This window comes from Euphorbia lathyris, chromosome 6, assembly GCF_963576675.1.
Source record: "Euphorbia lathyris chromosome 6, ddEupLath1.1, whole genome shotgun sequence".
Lineage (NCBI taxonomy): Eukaryota > Viridiplantae > Streptophyta > Magnoliopsida > Malpighiales > Euphorbiaceae > Euphorbia > Euphorbia lathyris.
Window position 1 is genome coordinate 30,060,848 of NC_088915.1, and position 27,589 is coordinate 30,088,436.

Here is a 27,589-nt window from a genome sequence, read left to right on the forward strand (position 1 = left end):
CCCCTTAAACCATTTCTGTAAATTTTCTTCTTTTCTTTTCCCAATTTCTGGAGCAACAAAAATTAAATATATATACAACATGCTCAATGTTTTTTTCCTTGCAAAAGAAAAAAAGTCAATCTACTTTAAATAAATAAAAAGGATTATTATTATGCCATCACTCAATCGCTCTAAAAATCCTTATATGCTGCTCTGGAGATCATAATGAAGGGCCTGTTTTTAAAGACATGAATAGAGACTTAAAACTATAGGATTTGGAATTGGAAATAATACCCAATAGTCCACTTACGAGTGAGAGAATAATCTTTTTATATTACTAGCGCTTCAAAATAAATAATTATAATTACACTTGTATTTTAATAATTACATGTATAGTTAATTATCATTGATACACATATTTGATGATAAATATCCATTTATAATATGTTTTATAACATGCAATGTTGCCTACATGTTTCGGTACTTAAAGGCTTGTTTGGATAGAGGTTAATTAAAGTAAGGTAAGATAAAGTAAGATAAATGAGGTTTATACAATAACTCGAAAGGTAAGATAACTAATGATTAAATAAGTAATTGTGTTTGATTTAAAGATAAAGTAAGGTAAAGTTATATATAAAATTACTCTTATATCCTTATATCCTTACTCTTTTAAACTAAGATTATATTGAAAAAAGTGAATTTGTGAAAAAAGAAAAATTGAAAAACATAAAGGAACAGAAACTTTGTCAAAATATTATGACACGGTATAGATTTGAAAAAGAATTTGATTGAATTAGCTTCTTTTCAAACCTAAAATGCAAATTTTAGAACAGCAAGGACGCTTTATTTCCAAAGGCAAACTTCAGGGATTGTGGTTGTAATAGCAGTAACAAACTCAAACATCATTAAAACCAGCATGGACCTTCCTCGCATATAGCACAATTAGGAGTTATGAAGTAGGACATTTTATGCATAATAGTTAATGGTTCTTTTTACATGTCCATGTCCATGTCCAGACATACAAAATAAATCAATCCTAAATAAAAAGTACTCTCTTCATCAAGATATTCATGCATTACATCAGGATTTAGCCATTTAGGCCAATAGTTCTTCTGGACTCCAAATGCAATTCAAACCAGCTCAAACAAACGATTGCCCAAAAAACTGATATCAGAAGTGTAAACACTAAAGTTTTGGGTCATTAGCTAACTTCTTCACTTCTGCTTTTTCCTGAATCAACTCTCCTTCCCTTTCAGTCAGCTGAACTGCTAGAGCTTCCACTTGGGTTAGTTTAAACTTATCAGTATCAGCGGCATATAAAACCAACAACTACATAAACGCTCCCAGAAGATTTTAGATGAAAAGAAATAAAATTTGAAAAGACCAAAGCATATTTCTAGTTCCACACATAAAATAATAGTGAAAATAAGACAAACAGATAAAACAATGCATTCAAGAACTCAGAAGCAATAAATGTAAAATTGAGTACAAATGTGGGTGGTCGCCAAAATTAGTCTAGTTCCAAGTACAGAACATTAAAAACATTCTGAAGATGACATATCTACCTCTATCTCACAGACTTTTAAAGGCACCAGTATAAGACAACAACTATGTAGTCACGATCAGGATCATGTCGTCAAAATAGTATTAAAACTTTATTTCATGTAATTGGCTTGGTTCCTTCAAAAAAAGTTTCCAGGTTTTATTTGTACTGCTCAAACTCCTTAGTAAGAGAGCACAGCATCTTTAAAGCAGTTGTGCAGTATGTTCTTTGTAAATTTGCAGGAAAGAAAGCTCAAAGAAATCATGTCAGCTAGAGGAGGTAGAAGAAGCACCGTAGGAAGAAAATCCCCCCCATGTAAACTCCACTATAACAACAACTTGATATGTAAAATGATTTTCTGATTGACAGACATGACAGAACAGTAGCAGTGCAATGGCATCTCCATGTGATCCTAAAACTTTATGCTTCAATCTGGTAAATTTTAAATATTTGTAAACCCCACTTCCCAATTAGGATTGTAAAATTGGAAATTCAATTTATTATACAAACATTTGTCAATTTGATGACAAGTAACTCTCAAGTCATCTATAGAAACTTATTGAGGTTCAGACACATGGAACCTTATTGAGGTTCAGACTTATTGAGGTTCAGAAACTTATTGAGTTTCAGTGCTCCCTCTCAAATTTTATTTCCAGGTTTTTATCCTTTTCAACTTCCTGGAGGAACAAACAAGTTTCCTTATTAATTTGTAAATAAATGTATGAATTAGGTGATTGATTACTTAATTAAAAACCTGTCTCCTCATCATCAACACAACACAAGCAAAAACGTAGAAGCCAAAAACAGATGGGGCCTTAAAACAAAATTTACAAAGAACAAGCTATATTTTTCTACAAATCAACATTAATTAGCTAAAATAGTGCTGCATTATTGTTCCATTTACTGAAGTTTTGAAAAAGGACTACTTAATTATAGATTCTACATCATTAATTCAAGCAGTTTGAACTAAAATATTCCGGCAAGCTTATAAGATTGAGATTAATAAAATTTGAAATGGGTGGAAAAAAAATTCAGAGGCAAAAATGGAAGAAAACAAAGAACAAAAATGGAGGAAAACATACCTGATTGAAGATTGACACTGAAGAAATCCTATGGAGTCTGCCTCTTCTTCTTCTTTCTTCTTCTTCTCGCAATGGATCGATTAGGTTAGAAATCTTTCATACGGATGAAATAAAGAGAGATGGTAATTTTGTCAAAGGAAAATATTTAGCCCTCCTTCCCCTCCAAATCGGGGTGTAAAGAAAATGAAGCAATATTTATCCTCACCTACCTTACTCTTCAATTTACCTAATTAACCCCCATCCAAACATAGTGTAAGTGTAGCATAAACTTGTAGATACTATTTCAACTGCCCCAGACTTGGAAATAGATAGACATAGACGTACCTTTGTCTAAACATCTAAAGCGTGCAAAGTAGCTCCTCCTTCTGCTTCAGTCATCTGCGAAATGCTTCTCTAAAAATGCTTTAGCCAGATTGCTGAAGCTTATACTTACAGATTCAGCTGCAGCATACCTCTTGATCACATCAATGACTTGTGGTTTTAGAATCTCTTCCTTGTTAGATGAGTTACAAAGATAATAAAGAGCTCCAAGACCATAATTTACCTGTAAATACTTTTGCTCCTCAGTTTCATCACAATTTCTCCTATATTATTATTCTAGTATAGCATACTCACTGTGTTTCTGACTGGACTTGATAAACATTGGATTATAAGGGGTATACCACCACAATTTGTGACAATTGCAGCATTTGCTGGATCTACAACAACATGAAAAAATGTTCTTAGTTGACATTTCATAAAGATTTTCAGGTTTTAGCAAGAAATGTGCATTACTGGACATACCAGCAGAAGAATTGCAGATACCACCAATACCAAATTCCACAAGCTTCTCATTCGGTTCTGTCATGCAATCCAGGAAGAGTTCCAATACGTTGAGCTGCAAATAAAAAAATCACAAGCCTAAGATGATTATGTAGGAAAAAATAAGTAAAAGGTGTGTTACATGTGATAAAATAAGTAAAAGGTGTGTTACATGTATCAGATCACATTCATTCTCAAAAACATCCAACCACCTAAAAGTTCTGTACCTGGCGTAAGAATGCAAAATTGTAAGGATCATAAGCAAAATTTGCCAAGTTAGCAACAATTCTCTCTTTTGTTTCTGCGGCCACAACAACATTAGTAAAATTGCAGATCACGAAATTTTGGTAGGAAAGAAAGAGTTGCCAATGGAATGGTTATACAGTAAGGGATGATATCATGTAACATTTGCAAATTGCTAAAAATGATCAGCTGATCACTTTTGGCAACCAATCAAAATGTTGCCAACTTATTAGAGAAGTTCCATCATAAAAAAATTCCACACCCTCTCTTTGTGATAAGAAAATAGTATATTCAACTTTGTAAAACAGATGACTGAAGCAGGCATTTAAATATATAAAAATTTACAATTCTTGGTGTGTAAAATAATTAACAAAAAAAAGGAAGGCAATACATAATACATCTTAAGATTAGTTTTCCCGGAAAATCATTACACACACACCATCACATGTAATAACTAATAACAATCACAGCAAGGCCATGAAGTTCATATCTTGAACAATAAAGCTTGAAATGAAAATGTATGTGATACAGAAAATGATAAGGATCAGTTACTGGGCCAAGTATCATGTAGGATTAAGACGTGGAGGATTTATCTTAGGAGAAATAAGCGAGGCCAGGTGGTAAATGAGAGCAACAAGAGTTGGTTACTTGCTGGAGATGGATGAATTAAGTAGATATATATTTGCAGCTGTAGTAGCTGGCAAATTAACTTAGAATATTTAGTTCAAAAGGGGCTTTGGCTTGGGCAGTAGGGTTTCTCTATCTTTGGTTATTTGATTCCTTGTTTATGTTGTATTCTGTTACTTCTGTTGACTGAGTCTTTGATCTGAATTACAATATCAAGCTTCATATCTTCATTCGCTCTTGTTATCTCTGCTCTTTTCTTGCTAATTGTCATTTGGTTGAGTTATTCTCATCAGTATGTGAGCCCCTTTCCTTTTGGATCTGAGGTAGTGCTAACTAATCCTTGAATTTCTCCTATTAGTAATCCCGCTAGCTAGTGCGCTCGGTCATTACTTGTTGGTTCGGTGAATATAACTAAACCAGGGTGCGCTCCAATCCGAGGGGAAACAGTCTCGGGCTTAGAGGGGAAGTCAAGGTGTGCAGGTGGGCAACGAGTGGCGGCTAGGTCAGATCATGCTATCGAAGGGCTAAAGGTCTCTTTGCTTTTTCTGTCCAGTGATCTCTTTCCTTCAGTACAGGAAGACCTTTTCTTACGCTTCTTCCTGTAGATTCCACTCGTAAAGCAAAGCACCTCCTTTTTCCGCTAAGATGCTTCTCTTTTTAATGGCGCATGCCTAGGGAACTGTTTCTTTTCAAGAATATGAAGATTCAGTCATATGATTGGATTTGCATCTCATCTAGTCTAGATCGAATCCCTAAGAGCTTCTTCTCTAGCAGGCGGTTTGGCCCATTTTCTCAATACGTCGATCATACTAAAATACAGGATGGACTAGAAGGGACCTAAGCAGTCCTTGATTAGGGCTTGTCAGGAAGGGCAAAAGACTGGAAAGAAATGGCATTCCCTTCTCTATCTAATCCATGACGCTTTCGACCGCTAGCTCTTACGCTCTAAGAAACAGACCACCTTCCTTCTAGTTCTTTACAGGCGGGGCCTAAGGGCTAGGAAGTTGCTTTACCGCGTTACTCGACCAGACCGGAGATTGAAAGCTAACTATCTCCTATTGCTAGCATGGCGGAGAAAGAGTAGCCGATTTTTCACTCTTTTACCCACTTTAGAAGAAAAATCCAGAATTGCTGCTTTAGGAGCAATGGAAAAAGTAGCTTATCTTGAAAAAGTAGCTTATCTTGCGGGGCCTATTATATTAATTTATTAAATAGGCGGCAAAGCTGAATAGGAAAGGGGCCGAGCTCACTGATGAGTGTTTTTCTTTTTAGCCTTTAGAATTAGAAAAAGGCTCTCATTTGAAGCTAAATTCTGTGGTTAATGAAATTTGTAAATCGGTGGTTCCTGTTTGGAGAAGTTCTTTTGCAGATTTGAACCAATCCATTTCCTTAATCCCATGGAAAAGAACACACTTGCTTTACTAATATAATAGAAAGGGGTTTTCCCCATCTATTTCTGCCCGAACTCTTCCTGAGTTTCCCTCCTAGCGAACGGGGAAAGCTTATCCCTCACTCGCAAGTAAACCAGGGATGAGAGTTGGCTATGAGCTAGACTAGAGGGAAAGTTACGAATCTAAGAGCAATGCGCTAGTCTCCCAATTTTACGGGGTTTCATAAAAAAGTAAGGTTTCAATGACCTTCGCTTTTCAGGTGGGAAAGAAGGGCATGAAGCTTGGTTCATTTCTTTGGACTTACACTCAAGTTTGGGCCAGATTTGATGAGGAAATTCAGTGTTGAGAGGTAAGTAATTTTTTCCTAACTAGAAAAAATGATTTAACAAATACAGGATAGGAATCCTCTTAGGAAGTTTGATAGGCTCATGAAAATACATATAAACACAAATGTTTCAGTATATCTTCAACATGCTTAGAGACAGGCAACAGGTATCACTCAAAGACTAAGATAGGAGAAGGTTTCCGTCTTGTGTCTAAAACTCTACAGCTCGTATCTCTATGGCCATGTGTGCATGAACATAAATAAAAGCACATTATATAGTGAACAAAATTAATTATGAAACGAACGGCTATTACTAACATAGAGAACTGAAAAGAAAATCTCCTCCTGGCAGCATGAAGGTTAAGATGCTAAAGCCAATAAGAACGATAAATCACATTTCATTTGATATTTCTACTCTTCTTGCAACTAATATGACTTCGATGAAGCTGTTCAAATAGAGAGAAGGTGCATAATCTCAGGCATAACATGAATAGTGTTCTGTCCTTAAGTTAAAAGCACAAGCAAAAAATAATTCAAAACTGTGGATGCATTGAATCCCAAGTTGACAGATTGGACTGAAAATAACATCAATGGAAGAGTTACAACACAACAAGTTAATAACAAACACTTCCTTATCTTCCAACTTCCACAATAATCACAGCCCACCCCACCAAACTCAGAGAAGGAATAATGAAGGTTGAATATGTACAAGGATTGGAAATATAAATGAAACTTTTATAATACTATATTACTATTAATAAGATCATGACTAGGGAATAGGGATAATTCAATATTCCTATATTATCAAAACCATATTGAAGTAACTCGGCACTAACATTAAAGGAAACAGTTTTAGCACACAATCAGTGCTAGCAAATAGTTGAATTCATATAAAGTTAGCACCAACTGACAAACTCAAGGTAATCCTAGCCAAATCCCCCTATATAAAATGTTGAAGGAATATTACCACCTTTAATGTCAATAATAAAGCAACTGAAGCTTCAAATTACTACAACTAACAGTCACATCAACACATCTAGATATATTGGAATTAAGTTGTGATGATCTAACAAAGCTTCATATTGAACACAAGAGACCTAAATGGGTCCATCTAAAAAAAAGGAGAGATCAGGTTGAAAACGAATATAACTTATACAGCGTCTGCAAGCAGAGCAGACATTAAGAGAGTTCAATTAAATGAAGCTCTAAGACATAAAAAAAATTTGTCTCCTATAATTGAACCCCAGACAAACCCAGAAAGGCCTATGCAAAATATCACATATATACATACACTAATATAGTTTAGAAGTTTTCAATTAACCAAAGTATCTTTAAGCCAACTGAACACTTGCAGGGGAAAAAATTTCCTTAAACGGCATAAACTATACACACTCTATTATTAATCTCATAAGAACCTAACATAGACCGAACAGTCAATCCAAGTTTTCAGGAAACATGGATTTCTAAAGAATAAAAACAAATAAAGGTGATATTTTTGTTAGTTCTTTTTCAGGAAATTTCAGATATTCCATGTAAGTTATCTAAGAAAGCAACAAAAATATCCCTTAAAGCAGCATACCTGCATCATTTGAATTCTGAAAATGGGTCACCAATTCCTGTAACGTAAATGCAGAGAAGAAAGCAATTGGTGGATCATATAAAGAAAAAAACTAGTGCGGATAAAAATGGCCAACATCTTGTGGCTATAGAAAAATAAGAAGAAAAAAACCTGAAGGTATTGAAGCCTTGGAGTTCCGTATTTTCCAATTCTCTCCTCTTGTCTCCGGTTATTTGTAAACATGTCTTCTTTCTTGAGAAATCTGAGACTAAAACGGGTAATGGAGTAACAGTAGTGTTCAATTTCAACAATTCCAGTCGTAGGGCTATTTAGTGAATAATGAATTGGCTGACCTAAGTTAGGTGCGGAACTAGGATCCCGGTTGACCCGGGGCTCAAATTTTTAACAACAAAAAATTTTATAACACTAATAAAAATAAGAATAATATATCCAAAAATATCCAAAACCCCATCGCCACCTGAAATTCAATGGAATGGACTCAAGAACCTTTATTGAAACTTATTCCACAATTTCTTCTACCTGAAATTTTTATACTTTCCGTTTCAACAACAATGAAAGTAACATATACTAATCCTTTTGACAATTTAACAGCATGCTAATCCTTTCAATTCTGAGCAGATTATTTTCTACTTTCCATAATTCAATAACTAAAAAACTAAAAACAACAAAGTACTAATCCTTTCAATTCTATTCACACCTAATCAGCAGTTAATCAATCAAGTGAAATTGAAAGAAAAACCTATTGAAAGACAAATTGAAACACAAATTAAAAGATACATCATATATATACAAACCTAGGGCTAGGGATTCAAAATAAAAATCAACTAAACTAACCTATCTGAAGATCAATTCCGGCGAAGAACACAGATTGTGGGAGCAGCGGAGGTGGCGACTAGCTTAGTCTTAGTGGACGACGACGACGTCGGGGTTGAGTCCAGGTCACCGTCGGTGTTGAGGGAGGGGATCCGACTCAAGAGCTGGAGAAGAATTCGAGCAGTTGACAGATAGAGCTTCCTAATTTTGAGTTCTATTTTCGTAAATTTCAGTTCTATTTCATTAAATGAAACCGCGTCGTTTCACACTTAAGTGAAAAACGACGTCGTTTCATTCATTTAAAAAAACAAAAACCAAAAATTAAAACAGACTTCATCTTCCTCCTTTTGTCGAACACGGGGATGCGGAGGGCTGAAAAAGTTATTTTTCACAATTTTCCGGCGTCCAGCCGGGGCTCCAGCCCCGGCTAGCCCCTCCTTGGTTCCGCCAGCAATGCGTAAATGGCCCCTGTGTTCTGTTCTTTGCTATCCACATGAGCAGTGGCGGAACCAGGACTTGAGGTCTGGGGTAACCTTGTCCAGTGACTGAGGGTGGCTGAATATCGGCGAAGGCAACAACAGTGCGGTGGATAGATGGCATTTGTGGCGGGTAAATTACACGCATAGCAAGTAAGCAGCAAGGTTCTCCCTTTAGCCGCCTTTAGGACCGACTACAACAAGCTAGTTCGCCAACTTTGATAGATATATATAGCATTGTAAGGAAATAGAGCAGAGATTCCGTATCTTATTTCCCTCTCTCAGCAAATACTTTTTTTTTTTTTTCAAGATAACTGGAAATTCCAACTAATAAAAAAACCAAATTAACCTTAAAAAAGATAAAAGCCTAACCGAAATTACTTATTTTTCGAGACCCTGCTATAAATTCTATCCATATATGTTCTGATCGCCAACTCATATTAGATCCAGTTGCTTTTTATTGGAAGTGGAAGACTAGCCCATAGTAATTTTCATCAACTCGCACTATTTTGATGGGAATCTTTAAGAGGAATTCATCGAATTCATTAAATTAACAAAAAGTATCCTCATCATATGATCTCCTATTTACACATATATAACACGTTATATCATATTAGACTAACTAGATATCCGTATTAGGATCTAAGTCGAGGTCTTGAAAAAGAAATAAATGAAATCTACTTCCATCGGACCGAATCGGATTTAAAAAATCTAGTTATTTTGAACATGAAGAGATAAAGAAGCCATTGCAATTACCGGAAATACTAAGCCCACTAAAAGCACAAAAATGGAGGGTAAATTGTTGAGAATTGTCATAAAATGGGGTACCTCAATTTAATATTTATACCTATTTTTTTTCTTTTAATTCGAATTTTTATTTCATTTTTATATTATTATATTTCGATTTGAATAGAATATTCTATATCTATAATTCTTAATTATATATTATTTCTTTTTATAAAACCTACGGTAGTATTCCTATTAGGTATAAATTAAATATTAATATAAATTGATCTTGTGTTCCGAAATCAAAGAAAGCCAACTTCACTAGTTGTTCATATCTCTCATCAAAGGGTGCTATTCGATAATGTCGATCTAGCAGACCCCTCGCTAACCCGAGTGAGCATTCAAATATATGTCCTACATTCATTCGTGAAGGCACTCCTAATGGATTGAAGGTCATATAAATAGGGCATATCTTGTCTAGGCAAAATTTTTTAAATGATGTCTTTATTTCCATGTCTTCCAGCTACTTTATCACCCACTTTGATTTCACGTTTCTGTAAAATATATATACGAATCGTTTCTGGATTATAACAGGAGCCCCCCTTTTTCTGGATCTATCTCACATCAACAACTCGACCCCTACCATCTAGAGGTAATTTTAGACAAGTCATTTTCATATTGTAACAAAGTGTAAAGTTAAATGGTTATACAATCAACAATTGAAGTTCATTGACCACAATAATGAAAATGGATAAAATAGATAGCCATGGGTTTAATTGTATACAATGCATTGAAAAAATTTAAATGTAAATATATAAATTCTATTTTAGACTAATTTGAGCAGAAATGCTAAGCTAGATGCAAAATTATAGGGTAAATTACATCGATTGTTATTGAACTTTATTCATTTTAATATTATGATCGCTGAATTTCAATTCTTAATAATATGAGTACTGAATTTTACACTTTTTTAGCATCAGTAGCCACTTAACGTTTTAAAATGACTGCTACTGCTTTAAAATAAAAAAATTCGAAGAGTTAATGATATTTTAAGGATTTCTGAGAATCATTCTATGGGTCTTAACAGTCGCAACATCATCAAAGCTATTAAAAGGCTTTGCTCCTCCTTTGAGTTCGTAGAGTTCAGACACATTTTTAGAGAGCAGAATCGTGTTGCTGATCGCTTGGCGGCGGCGGGCCTTGAAGGGACGTTAGGCGTTACTACCCTTCCTGTTTCCCCTAGTTTCATCTCTCCTCTTCTCTTAGAAGATAGGATTGGGGTTAGCTTCCCTAGGCTAATTCCTGGGTAGTTTGTTGTTGTTCGTTTTTCTTTTCCTTTTCTACCAAAAAAAAAATGATATTTTAAGGAACTTTAATTCTTGAATATTTTTGTTTTGAGATCATTTAGGTGTTGTTGGTTAGAAGAGAGTGAATTTTTAGAGAGGAAAAATTCCAAAAAAAAATTGATTTTGGAAAATAAAAATATGGTTTCATGGTAAATGTCATTTTGAACAACTTTAATTTTTGAATAATTTCATTTTGAGGTTGTTGACGGTCATTTTGAGGAATTAGTTAAAGTTAAGTGGCTATCGTATTAAAAAAAAAGTATAAAGTTTATTGGTCATAATGTTAAAATGTGTAAGTTTAGTTGCCAAGGGTGTAATTTACCCCAAAATTGTATGTAAAGTTTTCTAGGACAAATTGAAGTTATTTATAAACCTTTGGCTGGAGAAGGTGAGTTGTAGAAACCATTTAGATCATCCTCTCCATCACATGTGTGCTCAATTGAACTTATAAACCAAATTAAAGAGATAACCCGTTTAACCAAATTTTTACTTTAATAAATCTTCTCAACTTGATTTTGAATCCAACCAGTTGGTAAAATGTGTACACAAAAAAGCAAAACTTTAAGAATCAGAACCACAATTAAATGAAAAGCAGTAGTGTAAATGATATGTATCGGATTAGGGGCATAATTTTCAATCATAAATTATCACAGTTATTCCTAAACTAAACTCAAATGAGTCGTGAAACTTTCAAGATTCAGCCGTTAAATCTGTAGAAATTGAAAAATTTAATTGTTAAAGGATGAACCTTCACAAAGCTTTAAAAAAAATGTTATATTTAATTGATAAAATGTTAAGTCATTATAGGAAAGAGATACATTTATACTCTTTCTAATCTAAAAGATGAAATTACATAAAACTTCAATTGCATAACTAATTAAAAAAAGGTTAAAGGGGTAAATTTTAATAAAGGTAAAGAGGTGGCAACCTTGCAAATAAGTTGATAGCATGAGTTGTAAAGCAAATGTGACAAAGTTGTAATTAGAAGGAAATTAAAGTAAAGGGCAAGACTAATTGGTAAGGACTCTTTTAAAAATCCACACGGTGTGTGGAAAACATTTTGAAAATTAAATGTGACCTTTTTAAAGGTCACATAGCGTGTGGGTGTGGTTCTGATAATCAATTGGTGTCTTTTAAAAATCCACACGGCGTGTGAGATTTGTTTTTCACATGAATTTCCTTCTCTTCATCTTGGTGTGTCACTCCTTTGATTCGGCTTCTTCCACCACTCGTTTCCACACACTTAGTCGACTTGATGCCCTCATCATACACTCCCTCTTAAAAAAGAATTTGACCATTTTTTATCTTATTTTCGAGAGCTTCCTCCTTAATACAGACGACTGATCAGACTTTTTGAAAAAAAATCCTTAATTTTGTGTCTGAGAACATTTTTTAAATCCTTATAGGAACGAGGCAACTTGTCAATTATAACAACTTAAAACTGGTCAGTAAGAAGTATACCTTCCGAGATAATCTCGTGTGCAATTTTTTAGAGTTCATGTGATTGAGCCTCCATAGATTTTTCATTAGTCATCTGGAATTTGAGGTAGCGGATGACAACATACTTCTTCGATCCAGCCTCCTATGTGTCATACTTCTTTTGCAGAGCATCCCATATATCCTTGGCAGCTTTTTGTTGTAATAATCATATAGGTCATCTACCGAGCCGTTAAGAATGTAGTTTTTGCACAGAAAATCGATTTATGACCATTTTTCAGCGGGACGTGTTTCTGCCTCAGTAGCATTTTCAGGAACAGCAAGCTTGTCAGTGGTAAGAACAGAAGCAACCTTCTTCGTAGTAAGATAGAACAACATCTTTTGTTTCTACAGTTGGAAGTGAGACCCCTCGAACCGGAATGACTTGTTGATATCAGACAGTCCATTGGTTTATTTAGTAACCATAACATTACAGAATCGTCTTAAAATTATTAAAGCATGAACAAGTAATATGCAAGTTTACCGAACATAATAATGAGATGAGTCGCGTACGAGGTCACTCTCTTGAACTGTCTTTACATGGTCTAAAAATATTTTCTCCAAAACTATAGTGCCCACACTAAGCCAACCCCGCTCGGACAGCGGCGGCGCATGTTTTTAGTGCTCTAGCATCATGTAGGTCCTCACTCTTTCATAAAAGTGGGTACCCTTTAGGACACAGTCAAATATATGAGGACCTTCTTTATAAATAGCACTTCAAAGTGATATTTAAGCAATGTGGGATGCATTACGGTTCATTTAACTATTTGAAGACAAAGTTTTAAGGCTTTTTTCATAAATTTAATTTAGGTCAGGTGCCTAGCCAAAAAAAAAAGAGGAGAATGATATGGAGAGAAAGAAAATGTGGCACATTTAAGAGGATGTGAATATTAAAAGCAAGAAAAATGTTACAATTAAAAATCTCTCAATTTTTATTCTATTCGAAAAACAAGAAAAATGCTATAATTAAAAGTCTTCATATTTTTCCTTTTATACAATTTTTGACACATCATCTTTTTTGTACTTATGTGGCAACTTTTAAAAACGATTTAAGATATGTATTTAAGAGGAGAAGAGTATAAAAGGGAAGAACATTTAAAATGATGTAAATATTAAGAGGAAAAAACGTTGCAGTTAAAAGTCTTCTCAATTTTTTATTCTATTCGAAAAAGAAGACGTCTTTATATTTTTCTTTTTATACAATTTTTGACACATCATCTATTTTGTGCTTATGTGGCAGCTTTTTAAAACGATTTAATGTATTTAAGAGGAGAAGAATATAAAAGGGAAGAAAACCATTACAGTGCATTTAAGATGATGTGGATATTAAGAGAGAAAAAAACGTTACAGTTAAAAGTCATTTATTTTATTTTTTTTGAAGATATTAAAAGTCGTTTAGTCTATTCGAAAAACAAAAAAAAAAATGCTATAATTAAAAAATTTCATATTTTCTTTTTATACAAATTTTGACACATCATCTTTTTGGACTTATGCGGCAGCTTTTTAAAACGATTTAAGATATGAATTTAAGAAAATAAGAATATAAAAGGGAAGAACCGTTTCAATGCATTTAAGATGATTGTGAATATTAAGAGGAAAAAAATGTTACAATTAAAAGTCTTTTATATCTTTTTATTATATAAAAAAAACGCTATAATTATAAGTCTTTATGTTTTCTCTTCCAAAAAGAAGGCATTATTTGATAACCCACTTAATGACTTAAATTAAAATATTAAGCATTTATTTAATTTAAGTGTGTTTTTTTTTATTGAAGATGGAGGCAGGCGAAGGAGAATCCCACCGCCTGGCCCAGAATAAAAAGAAAAGAAAATTGTTCATACAATATTCAAAACCATAAAAAAAAACAAAATAAAAGCTAACGAAACCGAAACTGAATGACATCATTACAATCATTAGAAATTTCATGCCTGCAAAATGACGGAGCTGAGTCCCACAAATGCAGACTAGTAGAAGTGACACCGTAATGAGCAAGACAATCAGCGACTTTATTACCTTTGCGAAAAATATGAGTGACCACTAACTGCAAACCAGAGCATAATGATTTGCATTTCTTCCATCTAGGCTTTAAATGCTAGGGAACTGAGATGTTATTGTACCTAAAGAGGTTAACAACATACATGGAATCGACTTCCAACCACAGATTGAACCACCCACGCTCACAGGCATGCTCAATTGCAAATATAGCTCCCATAAGTTCTGCCTCATATGCAAAAGCAGACGAAATGGAAAAAGAAAAAGAGCCAACTGGTATACCTCTACTATTGCGTAAATACCTCCAGCTCCCGTCAGTCCAGGGGTGCCAAAAGATGAACCATCAGTGTTAATTTTTAGCCAATAAGTCGAAGGGCGTTTCCAATGAACCTCTAAGATAGTTGGAGCTGAAGCAGGTCTGCGAACAATGAAGAGCTCCCTAGAAACATGAATATCGTTACTTTTTTGTTACAAGAAAACTATTATTCCTTATTTCCACAGAAATTCCAGAATGAGAAACGCATCTACAATTGTGTTTATATTGCTTTACTATTGCCTTATGTTTCCCGTGTCTTGGTTTCTAAGTGAATTACGTATTGCCTTGACAGGGTACTTTATTTTTTTCATCATCACTGCCAGCTATATGTAAGGGCTGTAGATGCTGGTCATACCCATAGGGTTCTGATTATCATCTATAGGAGGATGAGGCTGAGGAAACGGAGATGAATTCAGATTAGAGCCAACAATTGGATGATTGGGCTGAGGAAACGGAGATGAATTCAGATTAGAGCCAACAATTGGATGATTGGGCTGAGGAAACAGAGAATTCAGATCAGAGCCAACAATAGGATGATTATCATTGATAAACGAAGAGGAGTCAGAAGCAGCTCCATTGATGCTTTCCACAACGAGTTTCATGTATAAATTTGTATGAACCTCTTCAAACATCACAAGTAGGTCTTCACGATTAAGTTCATTGATAGGAGCATCCCACCAATTAGGTTGTTTGCCTTTGCCTTTGTCCTTCATCATGGCTGTCTTCAACGATTTTCACTTGGCTTTCTCTGTTTCTAGACTGCAAATCATTTCATCATGGCGCTGAGTCAGCTCGTGAATCCTCCTCTTCCACTGAGCTTCGACAAGAGGGTCAGTATCTTCATTTGGGAGTCCTAGAAAACGATTGGTTATGGACTCCAACGAAGGATAACCAAAGGAGAAAGGCTTACCAGTTGGTGAAAACGCCAGAAAAGCAATCTCAGCACCGCATAGAGAGGTCAGTTCACTTGCGCTTTTGACAATTCCAGCTTTTCTTTTGGAGAAGCTTTTTAGCCTCAGCTCCCATTCTTTCCTTGCCATAGCCATAATATATAATCTGAGTTTTTTTTTTTTTTTGCAGAAATCTGGGTTTTGTAGAAATCTGAGTTTTAGGAGTTGTAGAAATCTGGAGAGAATTGCAGACAGTGTTTTGCAGAAATCTGAGTTTTAGAAGGAGTTGCAGAAATCTTGAAAGAATTGCAGACAAGGTTTTGCAAAAATCTGGACATAATTGCACTGGGGTTTGCAAAGGTTTGCAGAAATCTGGAGATTCATATCACATTTATTAATTTCTATATTTGGGAGTAGTCTCCCGGTTAATCTCAAATGTAACGTAAGTGTTTACGTCTTTAATTAGATAAAAAAAAATTAAATAAAGAATCTCTTGATTAAATTTGGGGGCTGGGTGCTGCAATTTTTACAGCCGTTACATACTTTGTTATATTAAATGATTTAATACTAATTTTTTATTTTTAAATATTATAATATATATTGTAATTTTAATTGTATTTATATAATAACTTGATTTAATACTTTTGGTAAAACAAAATTAGAACAAGCCTTTGATTACTGCTTTATTTTTATAGGAAGAAAATAGGATATAGTTAAAGACCTAGTAATTAGATGCCTATTCACTGAGTTGTGCATAAAATAATCACAAATGACAAATTAATTACTGTAGAGTCTGGTTGTCCTTGATCTTTGAGTTCTTCCATGCATTGGATCGCGATAGAGTTATCGCCGATGGTTTGTGGTCTTTCGATAATCATTTGCTTATTACAAGTGAATGGAAATTTGGTATTACCCCTGAAATCATTGATCTCGATAATGCAACGTTTTGGATCCAAGTTTATGAATCGCTAATAGGTTCCATGTGAGAAATTGTATGGAAGTAGATTGACGATTTTATAAGAAAGTTTGTTGAACATGATGTTAATAATTCAATGGGGGTGTGAACACAGTATATATGTATTCAAGTTTGCGTGGTTGTCAATAAGCCATTGAAAAGATTCAAGAAGATAATAAAATCTTAGAGTGGGTGGTTGTTCATCAAACTTAAGTACGAGCGCCTTAAGCAAAATTTATTACACTTGTGGATTGCTAGGACTCACCGATCGTTTTTGTGAGAAGTTTTTCAACATTAGCCCATAGGGCCTGACCAGAGAATTGGGTGACTAGTTGAACGCTCCAATTAGGAAGTCCGGTGATTAGGTTGGCTTGAAGTGGATGCTTAATCCTTGGAGTAAGCTGGCTACGAATAAGGAAAAGAGCGGGAATTTGTTTTTCAAAATCCCAAAATCTCAGGAGAATATTATAGGTGGGCCTTAACATCCTTATATAATCTTGGAGCAAATATAGTATTTGAAAAGGCGGATAAATTATATATGTGGTGTAAAACCTTTACCATGTTTTACACTTTGGTATACAACTTTCATTTTTGCACACAGAACTCTACAATCTTATGGTGACTTCCCACTAAAGTATACAACAGGTAGAAATGACTGGTAAACCCATTCAACCTGCCACATTCGCTAATAATTTAACTATTAAAAAATTAGAAAAAAAAATGAACAGCCTCATTCGCTAAATAAGAAACAAATGAAAATTTAAATTAGGATTATTATCAAGAATGACCCTACAGTCATGTACCATTGAACCAAATTCAGACAGATCCACTATTGTAAAATTAATGCCCTCCACTACCAGTTTAGCATCCAATTCAAATTCCACATGAGTGAAATACTGACTCGTCAACCAAAGCATACTAGTACGTACCGCTAAAGCTTCTAGGATGTCCAGTTCATGTATGCATTGGATTTGACTGCTGCTACAAAATAAGGGGCCCGTTTCAAAAATCTGGGTTTTGCATAAATCGAAAAAGAATTAAAGAAATTGGAGAGTCTCATGTCACCTTTTAAATAAAAAAATATCCCCAAAAATAGAAACTAATAAAATTTCTATAATTTGGAGTCTCCCGGTTAATCACAATTGTGATGTAAATGTTGGTCCCTTATAACGTGACAAGGTTAGTCCCAAGGGGGGGGATAGGAACTATTTAAAATTTTGTCCGTTAAGGCTGACTTCTTTTCTTAAGAAAAGGTCTACACAGCGGCGCTAAGTAGTTTTAAGACACAAGCTTAGTCAACTTGTGACTAAGTCTGTTTCTTTCCTTGAGTCAGGAGATAGCACTTAGAGTCTATTCCTGAACTCAGCTTCTTAGTGCACTCAACTCAGCGTGAGTTCGTTACTTAGTCAGTTTTATAGCAAGCAATATATAAAGGAGTTTAAGGGTTAGAAATATGTTACTCATCAGACATATCCTGGTTCGGCCTCTCCGCCTACGTCCAGTCCTCGGAACACGTTCCGAGCTTTTTGAATTCTCTACTGAGCTCTTTAAAGGTAGAGCACGAAACCTTTTACAATAGAAGCTGAGTATACAAGAGTACCTTCCTCTATACCTCTACTCACTCCTATAACTACCGCTGAGTACTATGATCGAGTACTCAGCCTCTCCTTTCTATTCTTCTAGAAATGATAAAGTGTTTGTCCTAAACAACAATTGCTAAGACACTTTAGATGATTGAAATCACTCTAGACTTTTACACAATGATTGGAAATTGGTGTAAGATTTTGCTTTGCTTTTCTCACAGAACTTCGAGTATGAATTTGGTCAGCGTTTCGACTAATTGAAGATCTGCATCGAATGAAGCAAATGAGAGGCCTTTATATAGTGACACTTCAAGCACCGGTAATTTCGAATTTCGAAATAACCGTTGGAGGCTAACGGCTTCCTATCGTTGTCACTCAGGACGTGCTCAGTGTCGTTGGCCAATGAGATTCTTGCATCTTCTGTCTCTGGCAGTGCTCAGCAGCTTTTCGTCAGATAAACAGAATGTTTCGACATTTACGGCAAAGTCTTCCAGACAGCTTCCTGCGCCTTCTGAACTTTACCCAAAGTAGAAATACTTTGTCTATAAGTTGATTTTGTTCTGCCGCTGACCTGACTGCATTGTCGCTCAACTCAGCAGTTTCTTCTTGAAGCTTTTGTTAGAAGGCTTCTCGATCCTTCTTCATGCTGAGTCGTCGTTTCACTTAATACGACAGCGTTTTATCTTCTTGGGCCGTGGGGTCTTAATCTGTTGACTTGGGCTTGACTTTCACTTATGGGCCTTTAGACTTTTTATCTTAATGTCTTATAAATCAATAAACTCAACATTGAACAAACACATTAGTGTAAATAAATCAAAGCATTTAAATTTAATGTGTTAGAATATTTTTTATCATTTACTTAAATAATTTTGTCAAATCAAAATCATGTGGAAAGGTGTTTCAACAGTAAACACTTACGTCTTTTATTTGGATAGTTTTTTTTTTTAAATAAACGACTTATTATAGAATCTCCTAATCAAAATTTGGAGGGCTGGGTCTATGTGTGCAATTTTTACACCCTTTATTTTATTAAATGTTTTTTTGGTTGATATAAATTATTTTTGGATAAATTAAAAAAATAATAAATATAACATTTAGATAAATTTATCTAAAGGTATGCTACACTTGTAAATAATTTACTCTATTTTTTTATGATGTGTTGCTCGTTCGATAGCAAGGTTATCAAATACGACCTGACCCGGTCCGGTTGGTTCAATCGGGTTGAAGTGGACCCCTAGATATTCAAATCCGGAAGTGGCTATTTTATTAGTCTTTATAGAACCGTTTGAAAACCAATGACCTGACCGGTCCAACCGATCACTAGAAACTCGATCACGGTTTTACAGTTCAATATTTGAACTTTAATTTTTTTTTTATGGAAATCAAAATTCAATTAAAAAAAATAAGCTGAGTCAATAATTAATTAAGTATTTTATTAATTTTGTATTATCATGTTAAACTTAAATATTATGTTTTTATATTAACAACTTAATATTATGCTTACATTTTATTTAATTTATATTTTGGTACTAAAATATTGTTATAATTATGAGTATAATTTTTTAGTGATATTATTAAACATTTCAATTTTATATTTTTCTTATATTTAAAGGTTAAATAAAATTAAAATTATTATTTTTTAGGATTATTTAAATTCCGGTTCAATCTCGGTTAAACAATGATTGAACCTTAAACCTTTGACCCTCTAGCTCATCCGGTTTTTTGATCGGTCCGGTTTTAATAACCATGTTCAATAAATAACAAATAATTTAGACTAAAAAAAATAAAAATCTGGTATTTATATCTAGGCCCGGTTTTAGGGGGACTTCTCCTAGGCCAGCGCCTAGGGCCTCAACATGTTTGAGGTCTCAAATTTTTTAGTTTATAACTTTATCTTTTATTCACTTTGGTCCTTAATTTAAAGTTTTCCAATTTCCTTCAATGAGGTCCCTAAATTATCTTTTTAAGTTTATTCAATTTAGTCATTTGTCCATTTTTACACCATAATTAATTATATAGCTATGTTATTTCTTTCTAACTTTTTTATTTTGGTGGATATGAATATGCGAGAATATTGCTTTGGTGCGGCCCGGATGTAATTGTATTTAATTTTGTACCTATTTTATTGCTTTTGGGTTGTAATATTTTGTTGTTTATTTGATTTTGTGTATAAATGTGCAATATGACATAAAAATGATTTTTTCCAAACAAATCAAGCATTCAAAATGAATTTAAAAAGCTTAAAAGAGTTATTAATAGCCTTGGTGCATTTAGAAATGCTAAGTAGGAGGTCGGTGGTTTCATCGAACGATTTTGGGGGTGCTTAATATTTCCTTTTGAGGAGATATTAACCTTCTCCAAGCGCACCTAACTTACCGAACCCACTTGCTTCCCGCAAGGAATCTCAGTAACGTTCTCGGACCTAAAATCCGGGTGGCGACTCTTTCTCCAACACCGGTCCTACCGAGCTAGTCGTTTTCTCTAGTGGACCTCGAGTCCAAACAGCACCGTAGTAGGCATGACGGACCTCTCGTGGGTGAAAGCCTATCGAGGTAGGATTCATCTACCGTTGCTGCCCGAGTCCTTTTCGATTCATTCGGAGTTCGTTGATATGCCAGCCAGTCACGATAACCGTCGAAAATCGATCGCCATCCCTGCTCCGTTGGCCACCAGTCTATCTGCCACACGACAATATTCTGATGGTCCCAAATAGCTTGCAAACTGCAACACCATCTCACTGACTCCTCTTGGCCTGCCATTGTCAATTCTCATAGCAGACAGCTCCTGATCGATAAGTCGCCAAGTTGCGGAATATTCATCCCTACCACTCTCCAAAGGTCACCTGCAAAATAGCAATCCGTGAATAAATGTGATTTTGTCACGTCCCCATCAACACAAATAGACACTCTCTAGTAACCGGTACTCTCCTCTAAATCTGCCTAGACCGTGTTAGGATACATCTTCCACAAACTCTCTAGATGAATAACTTCATTTTTTATGGAATCACCGAACTCCATAACTTCCTCCATCCCACATTAGCCATTTCGTTATCCCCAAATCCCTTACTCTCACGATATCCTGACTTCACACTATATACCCTCTTCTTATACCACTGCCAAATCCATTCATCCTCACAAGTTCTAAAGTGTAACATAATATCACAGATTGCGTGTACTTCTGACTCATTAAAAAAACCTCGAAGCTTATCCATGTCCCACCCTGTCCCCCTTTCCATTAATAGATCTGCAACTTTTAAATTTCCCATCCCATGGACTAAAAACGAATTTATATAAAATCCATCTAAATTAGGCACTCATGGGTCCTTTCATACCCTAATTGATTGACCATTCTCCATCTGACACCCAATCTTAGGATGTCCAGTCCACTCTAAATACTTCTCCAAATCATACTAGGATTATCGCCTAATTTGGAGAAAAGTAGGTCCTCATTTGGAAAAATATCTAGTTTTGAAAATTTTACCCAGTAAAATATTTGGTGATCTAATCAATTTCCAACGTTGCTTACATAATAAAGTAAAATTAAAAACATGTAATTTTTTAAAACCCATGCCCCCAAACTCTTTCCCATGACACAATTTAGACTAGTCAAACCAATAAATACCCCTTTGCCTCTTCGGTTTTAAACCCCACCAAAATGAATTCATCAATTTTTGAAGGTCCTCACAAATAGAACAGGGTAAAAGAAACGTATTCATATAAAACGTAGGGAGAACATACACCCCTGATTTTAAAAGAACTTTCTTGTCAGTCTGTGATAAGAATCGGAAACCCCAAGTTACGAATTTCTTTCGCAGCTGGTCCACTAGAAAAAAAAATCATCTTTTAGACCTTCCAATTAGGGACAGTAAGCCCAAAATACCTATGTGTATCCAGAGGTACATGAACTGGTAGTATCCCTTTAATTTATTCCTTCAGCTCCTTCCTGACAATTGCGCTATATAAAATCCCTGACTAATAAAAGCTATCCCCAAATATAGATATTAATAACATTTTTATAATTTGGAGAGTCTCCCGATTAATCACAACGTGACATATACATTGACGTCTGTTATCTGGATATAAATGTTTATTAAATATTGACGTACACATTGGTGTATTAAATATTGACGCACATGTTTGCTTAGTCAAAATGGGTGGAGAGGATTCACTAACTGCATCTACAACAACTGCATCATAGGGTACCTTCATCATTCAGATCATTTGCTTTCACAGGGGGGGTTGTGCTTAAATCCTCTAAAGTAGTAGGAACAACTGTTCACACCTTATTGCACTTGTTTTGCCCAACTGCAGTCTGTAAAAAACAAAGAAATATGATAACAATATAGTTGAACAGTTGGGCATAAAAAAAGAGAGAAAATAGAAATGAAATTGTGATGAAAATTTTGATTATTTCTCTCTCCTTACAGGCTTCCTAATCACAAAGGATTGAGCCTCCATTTTTTTTAAATGATGGCTTTTTACTTTTTCTGTGAAAGATTGTACCCTCACATAAATCAAGAAAACCATTTCACCTTCTCTAAATTTTGACAAGACATTCCACCTACTAAATTTTCAAAGGGAAAGTTACAAAACTGGGTCAAATAGGAGGTCCATTTACATATTTAACCTATTTACTAATTCTACTACATATCTAGACTGATTTTGTGTGACTTTCCAAAAATACCCCTGACCTTCCCACTTCCACCACTCGCGAATCGCCGCTCCCCCCATCTCCTTGGTTATGCGAAAAGTTGCTCCTGCATTAATGATTTCAAGACTTTTGATCTTCCTTTCTTCCTTTAAATTGCACGAAATCTGCACCATTTAGTCAAAATCACAATGAATTTCTCTTTTTCATCTCTTCATCTCTTGATTCTGCAACTTCCCAACCCTAGAAAACGAGTAAATGGTTTTTCATCTTCCTGTTCGTTGCTTGGTTTCTTTCTTCTTGTTACCTTCAAAGAAATGGTTTTTCTACGTTATTTCCTTCGTTCTTCCCATGTTATCATATTGTTATTGTCGCTTTTGGGGGTGAAAGGGGCGAAAAATGTAAGTATCTGTTTTTTTTCTGCGTTTTTTCATGAATTCACTTTGCAATCGATGGTTTCGCTAAACTTTGCGAAGAGAACGAGCCTGGAAAGTGATGATCTACTTCGTGAATTGATGATTTCACGAATATCTGCGAAGAGAAAGAGTCTGAAACGTATGGATCTACCTCGCGAATCAATTAGTTTGCGAAGTCTGCGAATAGATCCTGACGTTTCAGACCTCGCAGACTTCGCGAAAGCATCGATATGCGACGTAGATAGTCACATTTCAGACCTCGCAGACTTCGCGAAAAAATCGATATGCGAAGTAAAATCACCTCTTCCCCTGCACATTTACATTCGCATGCTTCGCTAATTTTCATTTCGCGAAGCAAAAATTGTCTTTTTCCCTGCCTAACACGATTAATTTTTTCTGTAGATGGTTGAATACGTAACATCCCTTTCTGGAAGGCGACGTACTGGGCTGCAGGGGAGATGATTTTCCTTCTTGTATAGGGATGAACTTCCCCAAGATTGACACATTCACTCCTGAAATGATTCGTTAGGAGAGGTTGTGTCAATCTCGGGGTGCATCATGGGACACGTCCATCCCATGGTGCCAATCTTCAAAGTGGACCTAACTAATCCGGTGCCAATCTTGAATCGGATGAGTAATCTTGGTGTGCACCATGCGACACGTCCATCCCAAAAGGTCTGGAAGTCCAGACCTTTTTGGATGGATGTGTCCCATGGTGCACACCAAGATTACTCATCCGATTCAAAATTGGTACCGGATTAGTTAGGTTCACTTTGAAATGATTAGTTAGTAGAGTTGATTGTGGCAATCTTATTGTAAATTTTGATAATGTTATGATTTGAATGTTGTTATTGTGGCAATCTTGTTGTAAATTTTGATAATGTTATGATTTTAATGTTCGAATCCGTTGTTGTTTGCCATTTTTTGTTATATACCACTTCACGTATTAGCTTCAAATCATATCCAGCATTCGCATATGCGAACTAAATTCATCAAGCAAAACAAACTTCAGCTTCGCAGGCTTCGCATATGCGAACTAAATTCATTAAGTAAATCAAAACATTAACTTCGCAGGCTTCCCATATGGGTGAATATGCGAAGTCAGACGGGATGGGGCGAGCCCCGCGTAAATATTGAGGGTATTTTTGGAAAGTCACACAAAATCAGTCTAGATATGTAGTAGAATTAGTAAATGGGTTAAATATGTAAATGGACCTCCCATTTGACCCAGTTTTGTAATTTTCCCAATTTTCAAATCAAATTAAAATTTAAAACTTATCCCCAACCTTATATTAAATTATAATTTTGAGAAAATAGTTTTTAAACTTTACCTTAAGAAAATAAAGAAAGGTAAAAAGATCTCAAAATATCCAATAACTACTATGAAAATTGAAAACACAATACAGTAAAACCTCTATAAATTAATAATGTCGGGACCATGAAATTTTATTAATTTATAGAGATATTAATTAATCAATAAATTATTAATTATTAATTTATAGAGTGTCATACAAAATTCAATTGAGAATGAAGCTAGGGATGATTCGCTACCTTTGGAACCAGTCACAAGAAATGAGACGATTATAGCATCAACCACTTTTTATAAATTTTTGTTACAATTTGATAAGAGTATACCAGAACTTTTGAATGCATTGAGAATAGTTAGAGATAAAATTCAACTAGATTTAAATTTCAAGAAAAAACAAAGTACTATAGAGTCATATTTTGCTAAATTATGCTAAGTATATATCTATATATACTTGACATATGTATTTGAAAAATTATTAATTTATAGAGATAATAAAACAATGTATTTATAAAGGGTTGTTCCAAAAAATTATTATCTTATTAATTTATTAAAATTGATCATTTTTTGAACTGGCCCAAGTCGGGACCAGAAGAAATGATTATTTTAAAAAGATTATTAATTTATCGATTATTAATTTATGAAGGTTTTAATATATATATATATATATATATATATATATATATATAAATAAGAGATTCAGTGTGATAATTTTTGGGTGTTGTTAAACCCAGCCTCAATTTCCCACCTCTAGCCCCATGAAATGATGAAAGTACCCTTTGATGCTTTGAGGTGGAAAAATGGTGGAAAAAACATGTCCCGGCACGCGGGCGTGAGGTAATCACGCCTCACCCTGTGGTGAGGCGTGATAGCCTCACGCCCGCATGTATAAATCACAAAAAAAAATTGTTGATGCTTGTGGTTAGAATTACCCGTTTAGAAATAAAATTACGGCATTTTAACTCGGATTACCAATTAACAAACAAAATTTAAAAACATAAACATTAAAATAAAAATTAATAAACATAAAAATTATATACATAAAAGAGTAAATATAATATCAAAAGTGTTAAAATGTATTAAGTTCTACAAAAATAATTTAGTTCGCCCGACGCCACGCATCCATCTCCCTCTTAATGCGTGGAACATCATCGTCAAATCGGTGGGTAGCCGCTAGTTGGGTGACACGCCACAACCAGCTAACCCACGTGCAGAGGCAGACTGTCGCACTGCCTGGGCTACCACAGCCAGGTAGTCCTCCACAGACTGGCTATCAGGCTCTCTGTCAGCAAAATCTGTCGCCCCCTCCGGTCCTCCATGAATATCGGGCTGATCCACATGCGCCACCGTCCTCACCTGCTCCGTCGCAGCCCCTCTCCGCCTACGACCGGATATATCTATACCACGCAATTTCGTGTGGCATGGTGTATCATCCTCGTCGTCCATATCTAGACGACGAGCAGACGACGGGATGGATTTCCCACCCCTAGTAGGCCGCTCCGTCTAATAAAAAATTATACTAAAGTTAATCTTAAATGTAAATAAATATTACACTAAATTATAAATTGAACTAAATTAATTTAAATGTAAATAATATAAATATTAAAAAAAACCCAAAGGGCGTATGAACATCATGCCCTCACCCTAGGTCGGGCGTTTGAACATCACGCCCGACCTAAGGTTAGGGCGTATGAACATCACGCCCGCCCTTAGGTGCGGAAATGTGGCTATCACTCCTGCACCACTGGTCGGGCGTGATTGTCTCACGCCGGAACCACAGGTCGGACGTGATGTTCATACACCCGACTGCGATTCCGGCGATTTCAGAAAACGAACCACTGATTTCAAATCAAAGCTAAAATCAATGAAATAAAACGGTAAATCTTACCATTTTAGCTTTCCCTTTACGGCTTTTATCACCATCCATGATTCGGTTCACTAATTTGTCCGGATTTGAGCAAAAATCGTATAGGGTTCTTGAGAGGTTTTGGGTTTTTTCAAATTTAGTGCAAAGGGTAGTTCGGTCTATTCCCGGGGCTAGAAGTATAAATTAGTGGCTGGGTTTAGTAACCCACTGATTTTTTTTTATGGCGAGACAAGTCTTATGGTGTGACAATGACCAATTTTGTAATTAAGCAGGGGAATGTGGCAAATGTGTAAATAAAAAGAAAGAGAAATTGTTTTATTTTTTTCTTTAAAATGCATTTTTTCGACTTTTCCAACCTCGTTTTTCAAAAAAAAAAATTATACCGTTGGACTCGTCTTAATTAGACGGTCATTTTAAGATCCCAGAAGCTCGTGTAAAAAAATTTCCGGTGAACGGAATCCGGCGATCTGTTTTTCTGTGAGAAAAAAATATCCAGAAAATGTAAAACATCATTCTGAGAAACTTTAATTCTTGATTCAAAGTGAGATTCCTTACGGTTTAGTCCCAAATCAACGGAATCTGACGATTAGATGAGCGTTTTCCGGTGAGAAACCCGAAAGTGCCCATAAAATTCTAAATTTTTTTCAGAAAATGTAAAACATTATTCGGAGAAACTTTAATTTTTGAATCGAAGTAGGATTTCTTACGGTTTATTCTAATAAAACTTTTCCCTTAATTTTATTCATTTTTCATTATTCAATTTTCATCAAATCAATTCTTCATTCAAAATTCAAAGCTAAATTCAGCCTAGTTTTCAACTAAGTAAATAGTACAAAACCAGGACCTCTATATAAATCTTGAAGAAATAATCCATAACCCAATTTTATTTTTGGATTTCCTTTTTGCAATTTTCAATTTTTCCAAAAAAAAAAACAGAACAGTTCTTCATTAACATAAAAAAAAAGGGTTTTGTTGCTTTTGAATTTTGATTACATGGCTTTGTGGATAAAGAAAAAAATACTACAATAATATCTTAGTTTTGACTCAGTTGAAAATTGCATAGCTTTATATTTTGACTCAGTTTGTGAGGGGTTGATTTGATGAAATTGAATAACTAAAGGACTTGATTGGTAATTTGTGTGAAATAGGGGCTAATTGATTCTAGCACTATAATTCAGGGAGCTTTATAGTAGATGATACTGTGATATTT

General features: G+C 34.9%; 1 protein-coding gene across 2 annotated transcripts; it reads right to left on the reverse strand.

Annotated features, from left to right (window-relative positions):
- Positions 1 to 2,928: 2,928 nt before the first annotated feature.
- On the reverse strand, positions 2,929 to 8,683 carry LOC136233132 (uncharacterized). 2 transcript variants are annotated; one of them, XM_066022716.1, is made up of 7 exons: positions 8,405 to 8,683; positions 7,721 to 7,811; positions 7,571 to 7,607; positions 3,633 to 3,706; positions 3,388 to 3,481; positions 3,220 to 3,302; positions 2,929 to 3,148 (listed from the first exon to the last, which is right to left on the reverse strand). In XM_066022716.1, the coding sequence occupies exons 2-7, from the start codon at positions 7,790 to 7,792 to the stop codon at positions 2,975 to 2,977; spliced, it is 534 nt and encodes a 177-aa protein (XP_065878788.1). In that variant the 5' UTR covers positions 7,793 to 7,811; positions 8,405 to 8,683; the 3' UTR covers positions 2,929 to 2,974. The 2 variants fall into 2 exon arrangements, with proteins under 2 accessions (XP_065878788.1, XP_065878787.1); XM_066022715.1 differs by having other exon boundaries at positions 7,721 to 7,817; positions 8,405 to 8,679.
- Positions 8,684 to 27,589: the final 18,906 nt, after the last annotated feature.